At 43.0% G+C, this 24,383-nt stretch overlaps 2 protein-coding genes across 2 annotated transcripts; both read left to right on the plus strand.

Annotated features, from left to right (window-relative positions):
• The first annotated feature begins 452 nt into the window (after positions 1-452).
• On the plus strand, positions 453-1,789 carry LOC143217824 (uncharacterized). The gene is made up of 2 exons (XM_076442466.1): positions 453-1,007; positions 1,073-1,789. The coding sequence occupies exons 1-2, from the start codon at positions 453-455 to the stop codon at positions 1,787-1,789; spliced, it is 1,272 nt and encodes a 423-aa protein (XP_076298581.1).
• A 5,304-nt stretch (positions 1,790-7,093) lies between these two features.
• On the plus strand, positions 7,094-8,722 carry LOC143217825 (uncharacterized). The gene has a single exon (XM_076442467.1). The coding sequence runs from the start codon at positions 7,094-7,096 to the stop codon at positions 8,720-8,722; it is 1,629 nt and encodes a 542-aa protein (XP_076298582.1).
• The last annotated feature ends 15,661 nt before the right edge of the window (positions 8,723-24,383 follow it).

The following is a 24,383-nucleotide window of genomic DNA, read 5'->3' on the forward strand; positions in this document are numbered from 1 at the left end:
GGTTTCATTGAAGGAGCACTAGCAAACAAAGAATCGGTCCTCAGCGTTTTCATCGACATCGAGGGTGCCTTCGATAATACGTCCTTCGACGTCTTAGAGAAGGCCCTGGACCGCTTTAACATTAAGGAACCCCTGAGCGGATGGATCAGCAGCATGCTTAGGAACCGAACCATGATGACCGAAGCGAACGGCTCGACAGTGTTTGCCCGGGCCGGCAGGGGCTGCCCTCAGGGAGGAGTCCTCTCCCCCCTACTGTGGACCTGGTGGTCGACGGGCTTCTGAAGGAGCTGGTCGATGAGGGCCTCGTGGTCCAAGGCTATGCTGACGATGTATCCTTCTCAGTCAGGGGGAAACATCCTCTACTGTTAGCCAAAAGAATGCAAACAGCACTCACGCTAACCCAAAACTGGTGCCTTAACCACAACCTCAGGGTTAACCCGAGCAAAGCGGAAATGGTACTCTTCACGAGAAAGCGACGCTTTAACTTTAAAGCCCCCTCCATTTTCGGCACCGAACTACAAATCTCGGATGAGGTGCGCTATTTAGGTGTCATCCTAGACAAAAGGCTAACATGGAAAAGGCACGTCGCCAGACTATCCCAGAAGGCTATAAATACCTACTGGGCCTGCAAGTCGATGTTCGGCAGGACCTGGGGCCTGGAACCTCATGTGATAAAATGGATTTATACTGCAATCATGATACCACAGATAACGTACGCTTCCCTTGTCTGGTGGACCTCCATGGAGAAGACCACGCACAGAAGACTAATGGGAAGGGCGTACCGTCTGGCGCTAATGGGTATCACGGGTGCTTTCCACACCACGCCCACCCTGGCGCTGGGAGTTCTCCTTAATTTCGCACCCCCGCACATAGCGGCGGAGAGCTTAGCGAGAAGTTCCGCCTTAAGACTCCATCTGGGAAACAGTGGACCAAATCAAGGTACGGCCACTCGACCCTACTGGACGCACATGACCTGCAATGGATCATGCTGCGTGGGGGGGACAGATGTGAGCCGCACTATAATTTCACGGTTAAACACCAAACCCGCTTCCCTAACTGGTGTGATTGGGAGTCAAATGCTGGAGAGCTTCTCTCTCCGCAAGGCCTGGTCTGGTTCACAGACGGCTCAAAGAATAGAACCGGAGCAGGAGCAGGTGTCTGCGGTGTCAGCCCAAGGATCAGCTTGTCTCTAGTGCTTGGGCAACACGCTTTGGTCCTACAAGCTGAAGTATGTGCTATCTTGGCCTGCGCTGAACTCAACCTCAGCAAAGGCTACAAGAACAAACACATACATATATGCAGTGACAGCCGCGCGGCAATTAGATCATTGGGCAAAGTTGTGACCAGATCTAAGCTCATCCGTGACTGCGTCACAGCCATTACAGAGCTAGCTGAACACAATCATGTTAGCCTTCTGTGGGTTCCAGGTCACTCTGGAATCAAAGGAAATGAGGAGGCAAATAGATTAGCGCGTGAAGGCACCCGATGCCATAGCGGAACTATCCACAGACCTCTAAAACTGGCTTCCAGTGTAATTAAAAACTGGAACAAAGAATGGGTGAGTAACCAATTCGACCATTTATGGAAATCCGAGTCAGGCATGCGACACACGAAAGCTCTCGTGGAAGGGCCTGATAAAGACCTCGCCAACAAGCTGTGTCACATGGGCCGACAAAAGGTGCGGCGGCTCGTAGGAATCACCACGGGCCACTGGTACACCGGTAAGCACTTGGCTAAGCTAGGGATCCAGATGGACTCTAACTGCCCAAGATGCGGGGAGGAATGCTAACGCCATCTCGCCCCGTCAAGGGAGAGCTGTCCCGGGGTCGGTGCCCTCGTAACCAAGAAGAGGAAGCCAATTTCGTAACTGTCCGGGGCCCTAGGGCGCTACAGATGGGCGGGTCAGTGGTTCAGGTGGTAGAGTGTCTGGTCCGTAGCAGGAAGCCCAGGGTTCGATTCCCGCGTGTGGCATAAATTTCCAAGGTGGTTTTTTCTCCTGCTACGGGCTCGGTACCTACTGTCGGGGTCATAGGGCAACCAATGGCAACAATTTCTCATTTATCCAGGGAATCGGTGAACTGTAGGAAGCCCAACTTGGTCATCCCGCCTCATAAGGGCACCCGCCGCTGCTCTATCTCCCCTGTTTGGGGGTTAGAGTAAGGAAAGGGGGTGGTCAGCGAACAAATGGTACCACTGTGGAAACTGGGCACGGACCCTACTAAAAATGGAATCAAGAAACGCAAACGGAATTAAGAAACCTTTGAGGGAAAGGCCGGGTGGACGGAGCTAATTGCTGAACACCGACCAGAACCGAGGATGATGGTCACATCCAAACAATCAGCCATATTTTCTAGGATGTGTCAAGCCCACCCTAGAAGGAAGATCTCGATGAACCCGATATCAAAAATCTCTCAGGAGACAGATTTCGACGAAGTTGGTGAACCCTTCCTTCTCAACCCCAGCGCGAAGTAGACTCGGCAAGAGAAGACCGTATTGAATTGATATCTCGGCCCAGCCGTAATTTCGATAATGTCGGATCGGATCCCAAGTAGCAGTAACTTCCTCCCAATGGTCAAACAATACGCGGTCCCTTGCATCTTGAACTCCCAATAGACTCATAGCACAGGCGGAGGGATTAGCCCTAGGGGAGGGTGTGGGCAGGTTTCTGGACTATCCGGAAACAGAGTAGGGACGGGCCTCAAAACTTGACACATTCGACATGAAAATTATGGTGAAGTGGTGGGGGGGGGGGGTCTGAAAGGGCAGGCGAGACACCCTGCAGGTCTGAAGGTGAGGGGGCCCGACATTCACACCGAGCCGTAAAACAGCTCAAAAAACTGACAAAAGATTAGGTAGCATGGCCCGCTCATCAATGATGACCGACCCGTCTAGTAAGTCGACGACTCTGAAAATGGCTTGGGCCGAATAAAACAGAGGGGACGGCTGAAAAACGTGGATACCTGCAACCCGCAAAAGGGCCGAGTGCCGGCAGCGCCAATTGTGATACTGGTGATGAAAGATCCGGTGTGCCTTAAGGAAGCGAGGGGCGGCCGACCCACCCTTCCCCGGCAAACACATTTACTACTACTAGGGCGCTACAGGGAACGCTCCTTTGCCGAAGAGTTCGCGCGATGAAAATGCGCCATTGGGAATTCGGAAAAAGATTCGCTAGATTGCCGAAAATCGATAGATCACTGTCGCGCTGGCTCTCGTTATCGCATGACGTGCGCTCTGTATTCGCGTTGCGAGCTAATTGTAATTTAGCGTCGGGAAATCCAGAAGTGCCCGTTGGAGGTTCTCGTGGCGTCTAGGACGAAGTCCACCTACGGTCCGGCCGTGCCTCTCGCTCTATCGGGAGCAGTTCCATCAAAAGGCATTGAAAACGAGAAACGGTAAGCTCCGCACTTGTGATCTATTCGGCATTTCGTAGCACGGCGGCACGACCTTCGTCGCGCGAGGACGAACTCTTCCCGTTCCGTCCTCGATAATTCGCTCGCATTGGTTTTGGGAATGCTTTGAGATTTTCGGGTCATTTCGAGAGAGTTTTCCTTTTCGAATTGAGTGCGTGAGAGTGTCCTCGGAGGAGTCGCGTTTCGTGAGAGTAATCTATTCGATATCTTCGTGTTTCTCGCCGAACATCGTATTGTTTTCGTCGACGTTCGATCGCGTAATTGTTAGCGTACAAGTCGGGGCGAATCACGTGCGGAAGTCATCGCGGCAGTCACGCAGTTCGCCGATCATCTGCGCCTCGCGTTTCAGGAGTTCATTACGAACGAAACGACGGTAAATTTCAGCGTTATCGGCGCGAGCCAAAACTGTACGACAACCGCGCTGCGAACTAACATCTTTCGCCTGCTTGTATGAAGAGCGCGGGCTCTCGGTTCGCGGCCACGTTGCCGCCGATTTTGTATTCCACCGACTGCTACAATAAATAACTCGAGACAATACCGTCGTCGAATTACTCTGTTCCCTGTGAGATCTGTCCTGCCGAGAGTGCTGTCCTAGTACTTCTGTGTTCGAACCACCTGGCCTAGTCGCGACGTCACTTTCGATCCGCGTATCTCGAAGATTCGACTCTCGTACTCGGCTTCTCCGAGCTCGAGAATTGGCGCCCGATCTTTTCGTTTTCCTTTTTGTCTCGGGCGGACCGCGTGTACTCGGCCTTCACGCGGCCTGGTCTCAGCGCCTGCAAGGCCCGAAGTTAACCGGCTTTCGCGAGTCAAACCGCTCGCACAAAAAAGACAACACATAATTTTTTTTATAAAATTTTTGATCAGTTCTTTTCAGAGCCACACAGGAACTACAATCGACAAGATATTTGGTTTCCGCGATGTTGAAAACACGATGCTGTGGATGGATAGCACGTTATATCCGTAATAAGGATACACGAGATATCTCGTCCATGGCACCGTTCGTTCGTCAAGAATCGATGTCTTCGATAATCATATGATTCTCGGAAAATCAATACCATATGATTCTCGAAAAATCAATACCATATGATTCTTGAAAAATCAATATTTCCTTGGAAACGATTTCATTTGTTTCAAACGACGCCTTCGTCGAATACATTGTACGCTGGGAGAGCACAGATTCGCGCAGAACCGCGAAGAGCATGGAACTCTTTCCGCGTCGGAGCAGGTAATTTTGTTCGCTATCGATACGAATTAGAAAACTGTGCTACGTGTTCAGCACTTGTATTAAATTGTGTGAAAATGTGGTGTTTCGTGTTTCACCGGAATAATAAGCAAATTGATTTACGGCTGAATAAGTGAGTTTTTAATTCGATAAATTTCTGCTTCTTCTCTCGTTCGGGTAAAGTTGCCGATGATGTGGATCCTCACTGATTTTGATGACTTTGAAATATGTTATAAATTCGATGTTCTAAATATCTTTTTCCAAATAAAGCTCATCGAAATCGGCGAGGAGATCGATTTACAATTACAAGTTTTTACAATTATTTCGTAAACCAAAGTCGATCGACAAAAACTGTAAAGGGAAATGTTGTTCAAAATCACGGTATTGACAACATAGCTAACATAACATCCGTATTTATTTGTTGTTTGAAATACGGGGGAGATACGTCAACTTTCATTCTCACCATCCCTTGCAACATAAAATTGGTCTGGTAAAAGGGTTGATTGATCGTGCTATCCTATTAGCTAATCCAGAATTTAGATCTGATAATTTAAAAATTATTAAGGATGTATTAAGGCGAAACGGTTACCCGGTTGAACTTACTTCGCGTATAATCAAGAAACGCATTGTTGATATTTATCACCCTCTTCTCGTCGATAAACGAAAAGAGGAAAAATTCAAAAATGCGGGTCCAAAAAACTGGAAGAATACTGTTGTCGTCCCTTATGTTGAGAACATATCTGAAGACATAAGGAGGATTTTTAGAAAAATAGGAATGCATACAATTTACAAGATACCTCAGTATATTAAAACATTTTTTCCACCAATTAAAGATAAACTACCACTTTGTAAAAACTGCAATGTGGTATATTTAATTCCATGTAAGGGATGTAGTCAGGTTTACATAGGACAGACATCTAGGTTATTAGAGACAAGAATAAAAGAACATAAACGTAACATTTTTTGAACCCAACACAACATACGGCACTAACTAAACACTCTATGGAGTATGACCACGCCTTTGACTTTGAAAATGTTAAGGCAATTGAGAAAGAAAGTAATTTGAATAATAGGATTTTACTGGAAACGATTCATATGATTAAACATCATAGCGTTAATCTTAGGTATGAAACTCCTACGATTCAAGAATATTACGCAACACTACTGAACCCGTAGTGTGTTATGATGAATCACTTCCTAATAACAACTATTTTCCTATTACATACTATATAAATTACATCTTTTTCATATATTTAATAAAAGTTTTTCATCATATGGTCACGAACATGTGGCAAGTTTGGGTTTTTGACGTTTTTCACGGTTTGAAATAACCGCCAAACATCGATCGACGATTGACTTTGTTTTGATCGATCGACCAGTTACGTTCTGTGTCTAATGACTTTGATGGTCTATGATCCAGTATCCTGTCTGACGACATGAAAGCAGCATGTGCTAAGACAATTTCAATTCCGTATTTATAATCTTTATAAAGCAATGTAAGTAAATTATTGCAGTATCTTGTTACATTGTTACATTCTGGTTACGCAGATATTTTAAAGTTTCTGGTTTTACATTGTGAAAATATATTTTTCAGACGCAGTTTTTTCTACTTTCTTGAAAATGATCTGAATGAAGATCGAAACGTTGAAAGTTCCTAACTAACGTGCAAATTTTGCTTTTTTCCTATTAACTGATCGAACCGTTGCGCCGAGAACATTTGAATATTATACATTTCATTATCTTGCGATCGATATTTCAAACAACATTTACAATGGATGGCGAAGCTAACACAACAATCACTGGTTTTTATGCGTCAATGTCATTGAGGTATGGCCTTGAAACTGTGAAAATACTGAAGGACTGGTCGAACACATGTATAACAATTGCGAAGATAAGTAATCGAAAATTATTTTTACTCAAATGTAGATCAAATAATGTTTTTCCAAATTTTATCAAAAATAATGTAGTGAACAAATTTAACATACTTATTACTTCTAATTACATTCACAACAAATGTTGTAATTTACAAAAAAGATATATGAAAAAATTATTGAACATTTTGATCAAAGACACACATTATTATCATAGATCACTCATACATAAGTTTGAAGAACTAAACGAGGAAATTAAGTTTTTATTACCATCATATTTATTTGAAACCTTCAGCAGATTAGAAAATAAAAGATATACAAGAGTTTTTAAAAGTTCAAAAAGAAGTTGCATTAAAAAACTTAACAAGCTATTGGACACTAAGAACAATCTTGAGGGGTACGCCCTCAACGATAGTAACAATAATCTTACAGTCACAGATGATGAAAAATGGTTTAAGAACTTAACAAATGTGATTGTTCCAAAGAATGTTGAAAAAGTTTTGAAACTGGGACCCAAATTTGCACTTGAAGTTCCAAGAAATTACCTCTCGTCCCCCAGATTCATTGCATCGTTGGAAACAGGTTTAATGAAAGTCACCAATATTGGTAACCTACAAACATCAACTAGAATTAAACTAGTTAACAAAATTTTGAATTACACTACACACTTAAGGTTTACTAACGATGCAACGGTATCAAAAACTGATATCAAGGAAACGAAACATTTTTTGAAAGAAAACCAAAATCTTTTATTGCTTAAATCTGACAAAGGTAATACCACGGTATTGGTAGATAGGGACATGTATAATAATGAAGTAATAAATATGTTAAATGACAATAACACATACAAGGTTAGTAAATTCCAATATACCAGTACTTTTGAAAAGGAAGCCAATTCCATCGTTAACAATTTGGTAAAAAAGAAACAAATTGATGAGAGATTGGGGAAACGTTTAAAAACTTACAATGCGATAGTACCCAGAGCATATGCTTTACCAAAAACACATAAATCTGTTTTGAGTTGGAGGATCATTGTTTCATCTATTGGTGGTCCAACGTACAAACTGTCGAAATTCCTGGCCGGTATTCTTTCTAAAATCATTGGAAAATCCCCTTTTCACACCGTGGATAGTTGGCAATTTGTGAAAGAGATTAGGACAATTGTAATCCCTGAGGATTCCATGCAGCTGGTTTCACTTGACGTGACAGCTTTATTCACCAACGTTCCAATAGGTTTGGCGTTAGAAGTTTTAGATAGCAGGTGGGATGAACTCAAAGAACATACCACCATTAAACGTGAGGAATTCATTCAAGCGGTCAAATTTGTTCTGGAGGCAAATGTATTTATGTTTAATGGTACATACTACAAACAAGTATTTGGTACTGCCATGGGATCGCCCATTTCTCCTGTAATTGCAAACCTTGTGATGGAAAAATTAGAACAGGCTTCTATTTCAAAATTACCATTTGAATTAGTTTTTTATAAGAGATATGTCGATGACGTTATTACATGTTTAAAACCACAACAATTGCAAACTGTGTTGGACACGTTCAACAGTTTTCATGATAGAATTCAATTCACACATGAAATTGAAAACGATTCATGTCTGAGCTTCCTTGACGTTAGCGTGTTGAGAGACGGTAACAAACTCAGAACGAACTGGTTTCACAAAACTAGTTGGTCGGGGAGATACGTCAACTTTCATTCTCACCATCCCTTGCAACATAAAATTGGTCTGGTAAAAGGGTTGATTGATCGTGCTATCCTATTAGCTAATCCAGAATTTAGATCTGATAATTTAAAAATTATTAAGGATGTATTAAGGCGAAACGGTTACCCGGTTGAACTTACTTCGCGTATAATCAAGAAACGCATTGTTGATATTTATCACCCTCTTCTCGTCGATAAACGAAAAGAGGAAAAATTCAAAAATGCGGGTCCAAAAAACTGGAAGAATACTGTTGTCGTCCCTTATGTTGAGAACATATCTGAAGACATAAGGAGGATTTTTAGAAAAATAGGAATGCATACAATTTACAAGATACCTCAGTATATTAAAACATTTTTTCCACCAATTAAAGATAAACTACCACTTTGTAAAAACTGCAATGTGGTATATTTAATTCCATGTAAGGGATGTAGTCAGGTTTACATAGGACAGACATCTAGGTTATTAGAGACAAGAATAAAAGAACATAAACGTAACATTTTTTGAACCCAACACAACATACGGCACTAACTAAACACTCTATGGAGTATGACCACGCCTTTGACTTTGAAAATGTTAAGGCAATTGAGAAAGAAAGTAATTTGAATAATAGGATTTTACTGGAAACGATTCATATGATTAAACATCATAGCGTTAATCTTAGGTATGAAACTCCTACGATTCAAGAATATTACGCAACACTACTGAACCCGTAGTGTGTTATGATGAATCACTTCCTAATAACAACTATTTTCCTATTACATACTATATAAATTACATCTTTTTCATATATTTAATAAAAGTTTTTCATCATATGGTCACGAACATGTGGCAAGTTTGGGTTTTTGACGTTTTTCACGGTTTGAAATAACCGCCAAACATCGATCGACGATTGACTTTGTTTTGATCGATCGACCAGTTACGTTCTGTGTCTAATGACTTTGATGGTCTATGATCCAGTATCCTGTCTGACGACATGAAAGCAGCATGTGCTAAGACAATTTCAATTCCGTATTTATAATCTTTATAAAGCAATGTAAGTAAATTATTGCAGTATCTTGTTACATTGTTACATTCTGGTTACGCAGATATTTTAAAGTTTCTGGTTTTACATTGTGAAAATATATTTTTCAGACGCAGTTTTTTCTACTTTCTTGAAAATGATCTGAATGAAGATCGAAACGTTGAAAGTTCCTAACTAACGTGCAAATTTTGCTTTTTTCCTATTAACTGATCGAACCGTTGCGCCGAGAACATTTGAATATTATACAATCCGTATTTATTGTTCAAAATTAGTTTCCGAAATTATCATGCAACACAGTGGAAGAGGCCTACAGGGGACACCGCAGAAAAAAAACGCATTGACAGTAGTACCTTCATGGTAATTTGGAAACCTATTGATACGGGTGTCGTCCTAATGCGCCACGTGCAGTTCATACGGTCTGCGATATGTATGCGTCTGAGCTGCCTCGAGGAACTAGGGTCGTTACGGGGAGCGGGACGTGCGGCCGGTAAATGGAGGCGGCGCGATTCGAGAACGGCCTGAAAAGTCTCCTCCGTGCCGACCACTGATTTATAGTATGTGCTAGATGCCGATAAAATTATTGTTTCCCATGCTTTTATGATGAGTATCACTGTGGGTCGTGTCATACAAACACGTAATTTTTATTCATTAATAAAGAACGTGCAATAATAGAATAAATATAACACTGTAATATTTTTATGTTCGCTTTTTTTTTCAATACCCACAAATAAAAAATACGTATTTTCTACTTCAAAAATAATTGTTTATTCACAGATTTCATAAACTTAAAGGATTAAAATTGAAAAAAAAAGAAAAAAATGTCGACAGCAAGACTCGAACCAGCGACCTACCGATGTACCAGTATTTCTCCAAGCGCCCTGAGCCACTGCGGTTTTTGTTCATAGGTTAACGCAACCTCTTTATGAATGGGTACAGAGATTTGCAAAAGCAATTTTCTCGGAAAATCTTGAGAAGTGCGCGCTACTGCTTTGTAGTAGTATTATTTAGTAGCAGTAGCAGTATTTCCCGCCCCTACCACTCGTCTTCTCTCATGCTCTGCTTACAAGTCACGCTTAGTGGGTTCCCCTTCCATACGTCCGAGCTAGGTCACGGCTCCGAGACCGCACGGGAGCCGCTTGGGAGCACATGAGCCGCTCTGAGAGCTACGAGCTGTGAAAGCCTGTCCTAGGGCTTTGGCCACGAGGATCGGAGAGTGCAATAGTATAGGGGCGTTGGCCACGAATACGTTTCGCCAAGTGGGAGGATATCCTAGGGCGTTGGCCACAAGGAACGGAGGATCGGAGACGGCGGTCAGGAGGAAGCCTGCTTCTCGTACCTGCTTAAGACTGCGTTCGTGGAGTAGCCACTAGTAACGGTCGAATACGGCAAGGAGATCCCGACTGAATTTCTCCGGTTCCGCGGCGCGTATTTATACCCCGCGGTTACATCTTCTCTCGCGAGAAACCGCGAGTTCGCGGTGACCATCTCGCAGCTGTCGCGACAGTCTTCGCGACTCGGCGCCGCGGTACTTGCGAGAAACCGCGAGTTCGCGGTGGTTGCGGTGGTCGCGGTTCGCGAGTATACTAGAGAGAGGAGTCTCGCGCCTCTAATATATTCGTTACAACCTGTATCGCTTGTGAATCCGAGCGAGACAGTTTCGAGCACACCTTGGTTAGCTGTACAAAATGGGAGAAACAAAGATCGAACCTAACCGACAGGATAGGTATCCTCGGGTGGAATGATCTCGTGAACCTCTTCAAGGACAAGAGCAAGAGGATGGGTATTATAGACTTAGTATCTATTTATTTTTATTTATTTAACTTTCTAATTGGTATCTATGGCCCCAACTATATATGTATATTGTATGTACATACTCAGGTTTGAGACAGATGTCTTATAGACTAACGAGGAGACCTCGCGTATCGAGAACGCCGGATCGCAACGAGTTCTTGTGTTCTACTGGACATAGCTTATGCACCCTCATGTACTATCCAATTGGTTTTAGCCGCCAACGCGAAGCCGTTTTCGAGGAAACCGATTTTGAAATTGGAAAAAATTCGTACCACTAGGATATCCCAGGTTCGCGCCCCGTGCGGGGACATTCTTTTTTGTTTCTTTTTCGAAGTTTTTGCAATAATGTACAATAATTTTACAAGAAATAAGCAACAAACTAAATATATTAACACTATAAACCGAAGTACACCCCTAGACGGAGGATTGGGTAGAACTATAGTTCGGGCATTTTTCACTACGAGCGCTAATGTCTGTTTCCTATCATTAAGTCACAGTTTTATCGATACAGTCACTGTATCGGTTAATGTATCGGTAAAACAGTGACTGAATGATCAGAAACAGACAGTAGCGCTCCTAGCTAAAAATGCCATGAAACTGATACTTGAACCGAAACCATCCGTTTAGGGGTGTACTTCGTATTTTTCAAACTGTGTGTTTAAACACGTGTAGTTTAACATAATAAAGGGGCATCGTTAAAATAATCGTTGGCGCTACACCCGCGCAGGTATATCTCGTTTTATGGTTAAAACCGTTACAGAACTCTCTTTCGTACTGCGTGAACAAATACACAGCAAAAATAATTTTCGTTATAATACATACTTACCACAACGAATATGTTAGATTTTTATCAAACATATATCTTGTACATCGTAAAACTAGATTACTTGTCATTTATTATATTAGAAATAATATGTAGCACGTAGAAAAATAAAGAAGAAAGTGAAAAAAGATATTGTTCGGCGTCGACCGACGGTCGGAGGCGCCTGACGCTGGAACCGTTCAGAATTGAGCGCGCGAGGAAGGCAATGATAAGGATCGTGAGAATGAGGGAGACAGATTGAATTTAGAGTTGATTTCACACTGCACTTTATTCAAAATTGGAATCGCCGACAGATCGAAATACGGAAATCCTGCGCGTTCGAGGGTCTGCCTTGGAGCGCGACGGAGATCTTGTGCGAACCTTGACAAGGGCCGCCGCGGATGGAGATCTTCACGCATTCGTCGGAGATCTTGACGCGGGAAGAATCACGGATCGCGACGCGAACAAACAGAATCGTCTGCGACTCGAAAGAAATGGCGAATGGATATTTCAAGAAAGTACCGTGATTGTCGCGAACAAACAACATATATAAAATGAGAACGTGCTAATTGAAGGATTGTATTAACTCGCAGAACTGATCGGAAGAGACTCGCTCCGCCAAGGGAGGGCCTTTAAATATTCGCCGAAACGGCAGGCCGGGTCGCACGCGATTGGTTCCGGATCGATCGCATGATCCGGGAAGACGACGGTTCAAGATTCGAATCGTAGAGATTTGCCGGTGATGGGAGCTGACAAACACACCGTAGCCTCGCGCTACGGTTATGCATGATCGCTACGTGACTCTAAACAGGGTTGAAAAAAGAGCAGAGCGAACGGGGCTCGACGGTTGGCTTACCGACCGGCAAATTCACAATTCGGATCTTGAACAGATATGTATAAAAAATGCCGACACGGGTCGTGAACCCCGACTAATCTCGTGGTAGACACTCGCTCAACCCGCTCGGCCACCGACCGCTGTGACAAAAGGTTTTCACTCATGGAATATAACGCACATATCGCATTTCAATATCGATTATCTTGAAAACGGGTTCGCGTTAGCGGCTAAAATCAATTGGATAGTTCATGAGGGTGCGTAAGCTATGTCCACACAAAAACTCGTTGCGATCCGGCGTTCTCGATAGGTGAGGTCTCATACTAAGTTAATCATCCCCGCGCGTAGTAATGCCGGACAGGTGGGCTCGCGCGGGCGTGAGACAAAGGCCGAGAACTATAGGATTACGGATTTTTAGTGGGTTAATTACATCAGAGTCCTACACGGCGTGCGTTGTGCATTTTCCCCTCCTCGTTAAAAAAAAAGAAAAAAAAAGGTTGGATAATGTCTGTTTAGACTATTGGCATGTTGCAAACGAACCTGATGTGACATCAAGAAGTCGTCAGGATTGTTAGTGGGCCTTGTAACTAGTACAATTCAATTGATGCAATCCGAGCGGTCAGATTGTATCGTGTGGGGACGTTCAATTGCTAGATCAGGATGTTGGACGATAATTAAGGGTTTATTGAAGTGCACGAATTACCAAATAACAGAAATGTATTCTGGTTATAAAGGTGTGTATACAAATGGTGGTGTCGCGACTGAATTAAATGGAAATTGAGAGTACAAAGAAATTAAAGTACCATTACCTAATATGATCTGTGTTGACGCACCAAAACATTTTTTAATTCCATTACCGGAAATGCTTAAAAAATTGTGTTAAAAATTAACGGATACACCTCGTACACAAGTAAAACAGAACTATACCATTAATTTAAAATACTTACGTAATCAGGAACGTTTCTTGAGCGGTAAGAGCCTGAGGTCTAATTCTTGACAAAATAGAAAAGGCAGTGATTTCACCGATTTCGATGCAACCATCTACTGTTCCTGGCCAATTAGCAGCATTTTCACTCGAAGCAAAAAAAACTCTGAACAAAGAATTTCAATTTTGTCTACACAACAGGCAGAATAGGGAATAATCTTTTTTTGAATGTTGGTCATAGCAAAATAGTCAATAGTCAAAACTGTTTGATTAGTTAATCGCACAATAGTGAATGTATATGTTAATCGCACAATAGTGAATGATGACTAAACATTGATGACTGATCATCAACTACTAATTCACTAATAAGCAATAGCTAACGATTACTTAGAGCTGTGACTAACTATTTGCCACTTAGTTATCACGGCGAAGTTTCCGTTTACGTCCATCGTCAGAATTGGATGAAATTTAGGAAATAGGTTCTTTTTACCACGCTTATATTAGCTTGCCGTGTCGTTGTTGTATGCGTTAAATCTTGTAATCGAATTTTAAACTACTTCCCGATGAGCTAGAGACTTGAAACTTTAAACATAGCTCAGAACTGGGTGACAATGCAATATTAAAAAACAAATTTTAAAAAAAACTATGCGTTTAGGAGATATAAGCTATTAAAAATTTAACCATTACACCTCCCCGCGCGACGCTCGGTAGTACGTCATCGCGGCCAGCGATCCCCACTCCGCGCGCAAGCGCTTACCTACTCCACTACGTGTTCCCACTCCGACACATCCCCACTCCACTGGCCCACTTCGCATCGAAGGAGCTCAGTTTACTTACTGAGTTGGTTAGGATCAGGTCGGGGTGGAGGGCGACAAGGACCGGGGCGATTCTGCTCGGTAAGCGGCTCGCGGTCGTCACTACAAACCAATATGGTGGCGCCCTTACCTGTCAAAAACACTGCAATAGCTCCTGAACGATTGATCCTACAGAATGGAAACTTCGATTTGCAGCCGCCATGACACAATATTTTTCCTTTTACAAAAGATGGTTGAATTTACTGGTTCAAGTGGTAATTAAAATCGATTACAAGATATGTAAAGACTAAAAAGTAGAAAATAAAAAAATATATAAAAATCTTTTTAAAAACCACGCTTATATTAAATGGCACTAAAAAGGAGAAAATAATTTTTTTACACATTAGCGACAATAAATAAAAGCGTGGAGCGCTAAACTATATTGACGCAATCTTCGTAGGCGCTCCACGCTTTTATTTATTGTCGCTAATGTGTAAAAAAATTATTTTCTCCTTTTTAGTGCAATTTAATATAAGCGAGGTTTTTAAAAAGTTTTTTTATATATTTTTTTATTTGACTAAAACGATGATTGTCAGAAGGATTTTTGGCAACTCGAAAAAAAATTTTTTACCATTTCAATGTCACTCCCTACCTTACCGACACCACTCCTGTATTTTCGTATGCGTGGACGGGCCGGCCGTTAGGCAGTGTCGCCAGGTCACCAGCAATCGAGGGGAATCAAATACCTCCTCTCTGATGACCAGTCCAATTTACGGCACGGGCACCGTGGTCTACAGTCTTAGTGGGAGACGTTGGAGAGTGCGCGTGGTGCTGGAATGGGATAGTGGAAGGGGAAACGAGGAGAGTGATTGAGGCAACTTTCATTATTCTGATCGCATAATCTTCCCATTGTAGATATTCAATTAATTGGTTTAACAATTGGAAAATTTTGAAAACATTTTATATTAATTTCCAGAATATACATATTTAATATCTTCAATTAATTGCAAAAATGGCTCATCACCAGCTTTGTTGACCTTATAGCGCCATAAAAATTCACACACGTGATTTACAATTGAATCATCCTTAATGCCACCTCTACTTAGACTGTAGATTGACATTAAAATAGTAACAAAATTTGTCGGTAAGATAGGGACTGACATTGAAATGGTAAAAAAATTTTTTCGAGTCGCCAGAAATCCTACTGACAATCATCATTTTAGTAAAAAAAGAATCCCAAAATTTCATCCAATTCTGACGATGGACGTAAACGGAAACACAACCATTATCACTAACTAATCAAATGTTATGACTAATGACTATTTTGCTATAACTAACATTCAAAAAGACAATTAGTCATTTTTAAATATTAGTTCATTATTGCCCTACTCTGACTACAGGCCAATAGGTCGGTAAGAAGTGCTCGTTTCGGTAGATTTTCGAGGGCTAGGCTCCCTTTTCCCGGCCGCACGTCTCGTTTCCCGTGACGAACCTAATTCTCGAGCCGTCTCAGGCCCGCACCATATGAACTGCCGTGGTGCCTTACGGCGAAACCCGTATCAATACGAACAGCGACGTCCAGCCTTCCATTCGATATTTCGGATTTACCACGCACGTCTAAACGTACGGGAAATGTTTTCCCATATCTGAATAAAATTTTGTTCTAAATTTATCTTCGGAATTTATTTTTCAAATTTATTTTCTATATTTATTTTTTGAAATTATTATGCGACATAGTGGAATAGGCCTACAGGGGATACTATCGACAAGAAAAAAAAAGCATTGACAACCCTAGTAGCATTTATGGTTGTCCAACACTGGTCAACGGTTGCCACAGGCCACAGTAGTTCAGAATCGCCAAAACGTGGCCAAAAATCGAAGACATATTCCACTTTTGTTAAAAATCGGTATTCCGTAGGCTTTCGGGTCGCTGATTAAGAATCTGACTTCAAAATTTTAAAAAACAAAATGGCGGAGTCAATATGGCAGATGTGTTACTCAAAAGTTTGGAAAATTTAGGATTGCTTTAGGATTCCCCCTTCCATTCCCAATCAGCTCTCCCTCTTTTAAAAATCATTATCTTCGACTTCTCCGCGTTTAACGTCAATTCCTTTCTGCCCAGGTACCTTTCCAGTCTCTTCATCATACATTTCAGATCTTCTTCGTTACTTGCCACCGCTACTACGTCGTCTGCATAGGCCAGTGACCAGAATCTTACCTTTCGTACCTTTCCTCCTACCAGTCCTTTCCTGAATTCTTCCTCCATGTCTGCCAAATATATAGTGAACAGGGTCGGACTGAGCCGGCAACCCTGTCTAAGCCCCTCCCCCGTCCAGAATTCCTCTGATTCCCCCTCCCCTGTCCTGACCACGTTCAACGTTTCCTCATATATCTCTTTTACTCTTTCGATTAGTCCTTTTCTTACCCGCGCTTCTTCCATAGTTTCCCACATCTTTCTCCTTTTCACCGTATCGAAGCTTGCTTTAACGTCCACGAACATGGCGTAAACCTTGCCTTTCCTCTCGTTAAGCTCCCTCTCCACTACGTGCTGCAGGATGTATTGTCTATTGTTCCCCTGTGTCTCCTAAAACCGTCTTGCGTATCTGGTAAAATTCCTTTTTCCTCTATGTCATTTCTTAACCTCTTGTTTAGTATTGAAACGTATATTTTATATGCAGTGCATAGTAAACTTATTTCTCTGTAATTATTAGGTTTGTTTTCGTCTCCTTTCTTGTATAAGGGGTTTATTACCGCTTTCTTCCAGTCCTCTGGGAAGCCTTCCCCTGCCCAAGCTTTCCTGATTATTTTCTTCAGCTTCCACCTTGTACTACCTCCGCTGTACACCCAGGCCTCGTTTGGGATTCCGTCTCCTCCCGGAGCTTTTTTCTGTTTTAGTTCCCTTATTTGTTCTTCTACCAGACGAGATCATCTACATACAAAACTACATAAATATTTTTCGAAACATCTCCTTTATCTAAAATATAAATACAACGGTCTACCGGTGAATTTTCAAAACCTCTTTCTTTAAGAGCTTTTTCGAATTCTTCGAACCAAAATCTTGCTGCTTGCTTTAGACCGTACAAGGATTTATTCAATCTACAAACCTGATCTTTTTTACTTTCAATTCCTTCAGGTACCTTCATATATATTTCCTTCTTTAACCTGCCATTTAGGAATGCAGTTTTTACATCCATATGATAGACTAATAAATTAAATTGATTAGTTTAAGCAATTATGAATCTGAAACTAGAGATCCTTGCAACCGGTGCAAAAGTTTCATTATAATAAATGTTAAATGATATCGACGCTACGGTTTGATCGTTAAATACAAAAACAAATATTTTTAACTAAGCAGTTTTGCTATTGCTATTGCTATTAAGCAAAACTGCTTAGTTAAAAATTTTTGTTTTGTATTTAACGATCGAACCGTAGCGCCGATATCATTTAACATTTCTTAACAAGAATACGATCGATATAAATAATTTTTTATTTCATTATAATCTACACTAAATATTCTTGGCTAAAACATTTTGCAACTAGACGAGCTTTATATTTTAATGGGTTTCCAAATTCATCATTTTTTATCACAAATACCCATTTACAGTCTACAATATTTTTGTTTTTAGGCTGTGGCACTAAAATCCATGTTTCATAATCAAAAGAGAATTAATTTCATCTTTTATAGCTCGTTACCATTCATTTCTATCTTCTCTATTATAAATTTCCTTATATGATTTTGGAATATCACATACTATTGATTGTGCACACATAAAATAATCTATTGGTGTGTCCTCTTCACTATACGAAACACGGGGTTTCTTTCTAATTCTATCACTCTTTCTATACTCTGATAATATTCTTTTACTATTATCTTTAGTCATACTGTTAGAATTCACATAATCTAATTTGTCTGTTTTACCATTATCAGACTTATTAGATTTAGCTACTGATTTTGACTTTTCGTCAGAAACATCAGTTTTATCACCTACTGATTTTGGCTTATCGTCAGAAACATCACTTTTATTACCAAGCCATTGCAAACTATCTGATTTACCATTATCAGATTTTTTAAACTTTTGTATTGAATTTGACATTTCGTCAGAAATTTCAATTTTTTCCCGAGATTTTTCACTTTCAATCTCTTTAACTTTCGCTATCGGTCTTGATTTTAAGAAATTGATTTCATCAATTATAACATCTCTAACAACAATAAACTTTTCTTTCTCCACATCCCACACTTTATATCCGTTTGTTTCATAACCTATCAGTATTCCTTTCCACGACTTTTCGTCAATCTTTTTTTTACTGGTTTCGTTGTGTACATAAGCTGTGGAACCAAAAACTTTTAAATATTTTATTTGTGACTTTTTGCCATGCCACAATTCAAATGGTGTTTTGTCTTGTTTCAATCCCTTAGTTGGAGTTTTGTTAATTAAATTTGTAGAAGTAAGAACGGCCTCACCCCAGAAAACTTTATCTAAGCTCGCACCAGCTGTCATTGCTCGAGCCTTTTCGGTGATCGTTCTATTCATTCTTTCCGCTACACCATTTAATTGTGGGGTTCGTGGAACTGTCAAATGATAACTAATCATTTGAATACCCTTTTCGTTACAATAATCTTTCATTTGATTTGATAAATATTCTCTCCCATTATCACAATACAAATTAACCAACCTTAAATTAAAATGCACTTCACTTTTTGTAACATAATCTTTAAAAACTGTAAACAATTCCGATTTGTATTGCATTAGATATGTGACACTATAATGAGTGTACTCATCTATAAATGTTACAAAATCATTTTTATTATTTATTGTAGAAGGAGTGATTGGACCGCACACGTCTGAATTGTGACGTGGCAGATTCTGCCTACGTCAATCCGAACCCTACACGAAAGACCGGGTCACTTATAGGCGGTATCGTAACGAAACGGCAATAGCGAGCGCTCTCACTGGGACATCCGAAAACCCAAAGAATAGAATTATCGCATTTGAATGTCGCGCCCCTGAGCGCGACAAGAGTTTTCAGGGTTTACTGTAAACAGCGAGGAGCCCGCTACCCATCTCCGGCCGCTGATTGGCGGAAGGCCGTGCGTGGAGACGCTCGGAGCGCCAATCGCAGAACGCCGCTGGCGAGGAAGACGGCGAGGATTGGACCGAGCCCGGATCTGTCAACCCGGAGAAATCGACGAGGCTGTTGCAACTAAGGACGACCATCAGTCCACCCTCGTCGACATCTCATCCGGAAAATGCCACGAGAGTAACACCGGAAAGGCTCGGATCGATGGATGCTGCCCAACCGCCTTATATCGGCCGGGCCTCGGAAAATATAAAATACCGAGGGCCCGGGCCAGCATTTCATCGAGGCGTCCAGGCGTCCAGGAACAACGTGATTGGCCCGAGCGTCGACGAAGACGAGAGTAGGACGGAAAACTCACTTCCGCGTTCCGAACCGGCTCGAACTGGGTCACTGGGTCGAAAGACTGATTACGATAAGCACGTGCGAACTTTAACGCGATCTATTTAAAAGCACTTTGCGACAGCCGCCATCTTAGCGAAATTGGTAAGTGCCGGTCAGGCTCTTTTCGATATATTTTGTGACCAGTTCGTGTTGGTTCGGGGAACGTTATTCGATTTCGCGAAAGATTCGTACCGCTGTGTACTGCGGATCCGCCTGCATTACCGTCGACCGGGAGTCGCTCTCCTGCGAGGTCCGCGAGGCCGCGAGTCGTGTTGTCGCCGAATCCTCGTGCACGAGCTATTCGGGACACACGATATTCGTCCGGTGATTCTTTGAGTGCCCTCGGATCGTTCCTCGGTGGGACAACGCGCCGTGTTCGTTTCGCATCTTTCGCCGTTCGCACGTTTCGCCCAGTCTCGAATTAGGAACGCGTATGTTACCGGAGCTCGGTCGAATTCGTGCCTTCGAGGCTTGTATTTTCACGCGAAGTCCTGTGACGACCGAGCTCGACGCGATCGAAGATATTCCGCGCGATCGGCCGAACAGCCGCCGTCACTTTCGTGTTCGCGCCGGCAACTATATTGACTACCGCCGGCTACTGCCGTCGGATTGTACGACCACATACGAGGCATCGCCTCGTCACTAGTCTCCGAAGAAAGGGGGGGATGCGACGAGACAACGTCTCGTCGCGAGTCGCGTCTAGGCCTAAGAGTAAGAGCGATCGAACGGCAGTCATATTTGTAGACTTTGCCGAAACTGGCCCGCACCAATCACCGCGAAGAATCAGCCACGACGCGAGCGGCACTCTTCGTGGTCCGTGCTTTCGTCTTCTGTCTATATAAGGCAGAACGAGACGAATTTTCACCGGAGTTCACCTGGAGACATTCTCATCCTCGCCAGTCAGTGAACGAGCTCGAATACTCCTGGGTGCGTCCAGGACGCGAGCGCTTCGGTACTCTTCGATCGGGTGCTTCCGTTCGAGCATACAGACGTTCCTGCTGGACGACGAGGCCGTCCAGTCCGCAGGTTGAGACAACCGCTCCAGGAGACGCTCCCCGTCGAAACCGCGACGTACCGGAATCCGCGACATATCCGCGCATCCGTAGCACCGTCTCCGGAAAGACGTTCCCGCAAGTCGCGAGAATATTCGCGCACCGTACCAGACCGGCTCGTCGTGCCAGATACCGCTGGACGACGAGATCGCCGTTTTTACCCGCGTCCAGAATCCAGCTGCGGTAGCATAGTCCGGAATCGCCAACGCACCGTGTCCGCCAGAAGCATGGTCTCGCTTGTCCGGACCGCACCCGGCCCGTCTTTTAACCCGCGTCCGTAGTTCGTAGGTAGAGTAGTGTCAGTTGTAAGTGCGCCGTAAATTAGTGTAGTGTTAGTTGTAAGTGCGCCGACCGAGCCTTGACCGACCAGGCTGACTGTTCGCCGGCCGTTTCTCCGCCGCGTTCTCGCCGGACCGCGAACCTCCGCCGTCGCCGTCGTCGCGTCAGCTACCGCTGTCACGACAGAGATCGCCGCCGCCAGAAACTCGTCCAGGCACCAGGAATTATTATTAAATAAACCTGACTTTTACCAGACTTCGCACAACCTTCATTACCTCCATCCTAACGAACCCTGGTAACTCTTGAGCCACAGGGCATCGCGAAGTCGGATCGTTACACTCTCGTGAGAAACGTTCCCGTCGCGGGGAATGCCCCGTTCCTTCCCTCACGTGGTACCCTGGACTCGTTCGTGGCCGTCACCGGCCAAAGCGATCCTCGCAGATTCGACTTCGTGTTAAGAATCGAACGAATCGTTCGATACTTTCGCGTGGAACTTTGTCGTGCCTGACGCCCGTTCATTTTGCGTTAGTTTGATCTTTCGGTTCGAATCTGCGGGCGGTCTTTTGTCCCGAGATGACCACGTGTCGCGCGACCGAGCGTGGCCCGGTCGCAAGGCCATAATTTCTCGGAGTCGGTCCTTTCTCTGTTCGCAGGGAAATAACCGGCGTGACAGAATGTACTACTAACAAAGGTCTTTTAACATGTTCTTTATTCTTTCTCTTTTGAAATGGCAATCGTGCTTGTTTTCCTTTTATACATGCTTCACACAAGTTATCGTTTGCTTTTATTTGATTAACCATTTCTATGTCACTAATCATTCCTTTATTCCTTATTTCTAAAAATTTACTTTTTCCAATATGTCCCAAGCGTTCATGCCATAATTCAAAATTACCTTTGATAGTATTATAAATTTTTACAACAGAGACTGAGTGCACATTCTCATTTTCTATTTTGATATCTACAGTGATGAAATTATTTGAGGACTTACCCTTTATGACGACCTTACCATCTTTCAAAATTTTGACTCCCTCTTACAAGGGGCGTCCAGGGTAGTCGGAATCCGGATTTTCCTGAAACTTGCAGTATTTGAAGATGACATATCCAAGTTTAATTTAGCAAAGCAGTAGCGCGCGCTTCTCAAGATTTCCCGAGAAAATGTCATTTGAAAATTCGGTTTACGCGTTCATAAGGAGTTCGCGTTAAGCTATGAACATGAAGCGCAGTGGCCGAGGGCGCTGCGAGAAAAACTGGTAATCAGTAGGTCGCTGGTTCGAGTCTTGCTGCCGACATTTTTTTTTTAAATCTTTTTTCAGTTTTAATCCTAAAATTTATGAAATCTGCCATTAAACAATTATTTTTTAAATAGAAAATGCATGTTTTTTATTTGTGGGTATACGATGAGTATCATTCTGGGTCGTGTCATACTAACACGTAATTTTTTTTATTAATAAAGAATGAGCAATAATAAAGTAAATATAACACTGTATTATTTTTATGTTCGATTTTTTTCAATACCCACAAATAAAAAACATGCATTTTCTATTTAAAAAATAATTGTTTAATGGCAGATTTCATAAATTTTAGGATTAAAACTGAAAAAAGATTAAAAATAAAAATGTCGGCAGCAAGACTCGAACCAGCGACCTACTGATTACCAGTCTTTCTCGCAGCGCCCTCGGCCACTGCGCTTCATGTTCATAGCTTAACGCGAACTCCTTATGAACGCGTAAACCGAATTTTCAAATGCCATTTTCTCGGGAAATCTTGAGAAGCGCGCGCTACTGCTTTGCTAATTTAAACTTGGATATGTCATCTTCAAATACTGCAAGTTTCAGGAAAATCCGAATTCCGACTACCCTGGACTCCCCTTGTTAGTCAAATACAATAGTAGTACCCATTTTCTGCATTTTTGATACTGATAATAGATTGTAGAATACTTCTGACGAATACAGGACATCATAAAGGTGACCGCTTATTCCCGTATCACTAACAACTTTCAACGTGCCACTTTTTGTCGCTGTTATGTACATTCCATTCTTCGCCACGGAGATTTTTATCGGTGTATTCAGTTTGTAACATTCGAACGTAGGGAGAATGTGCCAGCTCACTCGGCTGTCCAGGGTTGTTCTGAGCCACGAATGAACAACGCAGATACGGGTTAAACAGATCTCTTTATTAGGGACCGAGGTCCTTCATCACAGTACGTACGTCGATCGGCGACGTGAATTAATATAATACAAAACGCAAGTTGAACATAAAGTCGCGGACGCGAGATGAACGCGGAGATAGTGAAACGCGGAGCGGATGATCGGAGCGCGAAATAATCGGAACGCGACGCAAGATGAGCGCGATGACAGTGAAACGCGGAGCGGATGATCGGAGCGCGAAATAATCGGCACGCGACGCAAGATGAGCGCGATGACGCGGAGCGGATGATCGGAGCGCGAAATAATCGGAACGCGACGCAAGATGAGCGCGATGACGGAGCGGATGATCGGAGCGCGAAAAATAATCGGAACGCGACGCAAGATGAGCGCGATGACGGAGCGGATGATCGGAGCGCGAAAATAATCGGAACGCAAGATGAGCGCGATGACGGAGCGGATGATCGGAGCGCGAAAATAATCGGAACGCAAGATGAACGCGGAGCGGATGGTCGCAACTTAAAGCTAACGGCGCTAATCGTATGACGGCGAACAGTAGAGCGGATAGTACATGGGACAGTGTACTCGATAATGCATAGGTCCAAACGCGGGCGATAGTGACTCGACGGCTCCCTAACGATTTCGAGAACGACCTCGACGCAGCGTGGTTACCGCAGTGACCATTTTATGGCCTTACAATGCTTCGCATGGTACAGGTATTCGGGAACGAGATGCTCGCAGTTTGTGCCGCCTGAGCGTTTAGGGATTCCTCGTGCCGCGTGACACTTGAGGCGAAGAGTCCCGTGCCGTGTGACACTTGGGTCGAGGATGCCCGGTGGTGCGTGCCACTTCGGACGGCGGAGATTTATGTCTCTCGCAGGAAGGGTCTCCCCGTGTTGTATGACACTTGGGGCCTTGGCGTGGTCCGCAGGAAAAGGTTGGGATAGTTCGTGATACAGTCGTAGCATTCGAGAATCCTCTCTATTAGCCAGATCGTAGCCCGAACCCATTTGATACGGCCTCCGCCGCCCTACTTATACGCCTGTCGCGATCTATTTACTCGCG

The sequence above is a fragment of the Lasioglossum baleicum genome, chromosome 18 (assembly GCF_051020765.1).
Source record: "Lasioglossum baleicum chromosome 18, iyLasBale1, whole genome shotgun sequence".
NCBI classification, from domain to species: domain Eukaryota; kingdom Metazoa; phylum Arthropoda; class Insecta; order Hymenoptera; family Halictidae; genus Lasioglossum; species Lasioglossum baleicum.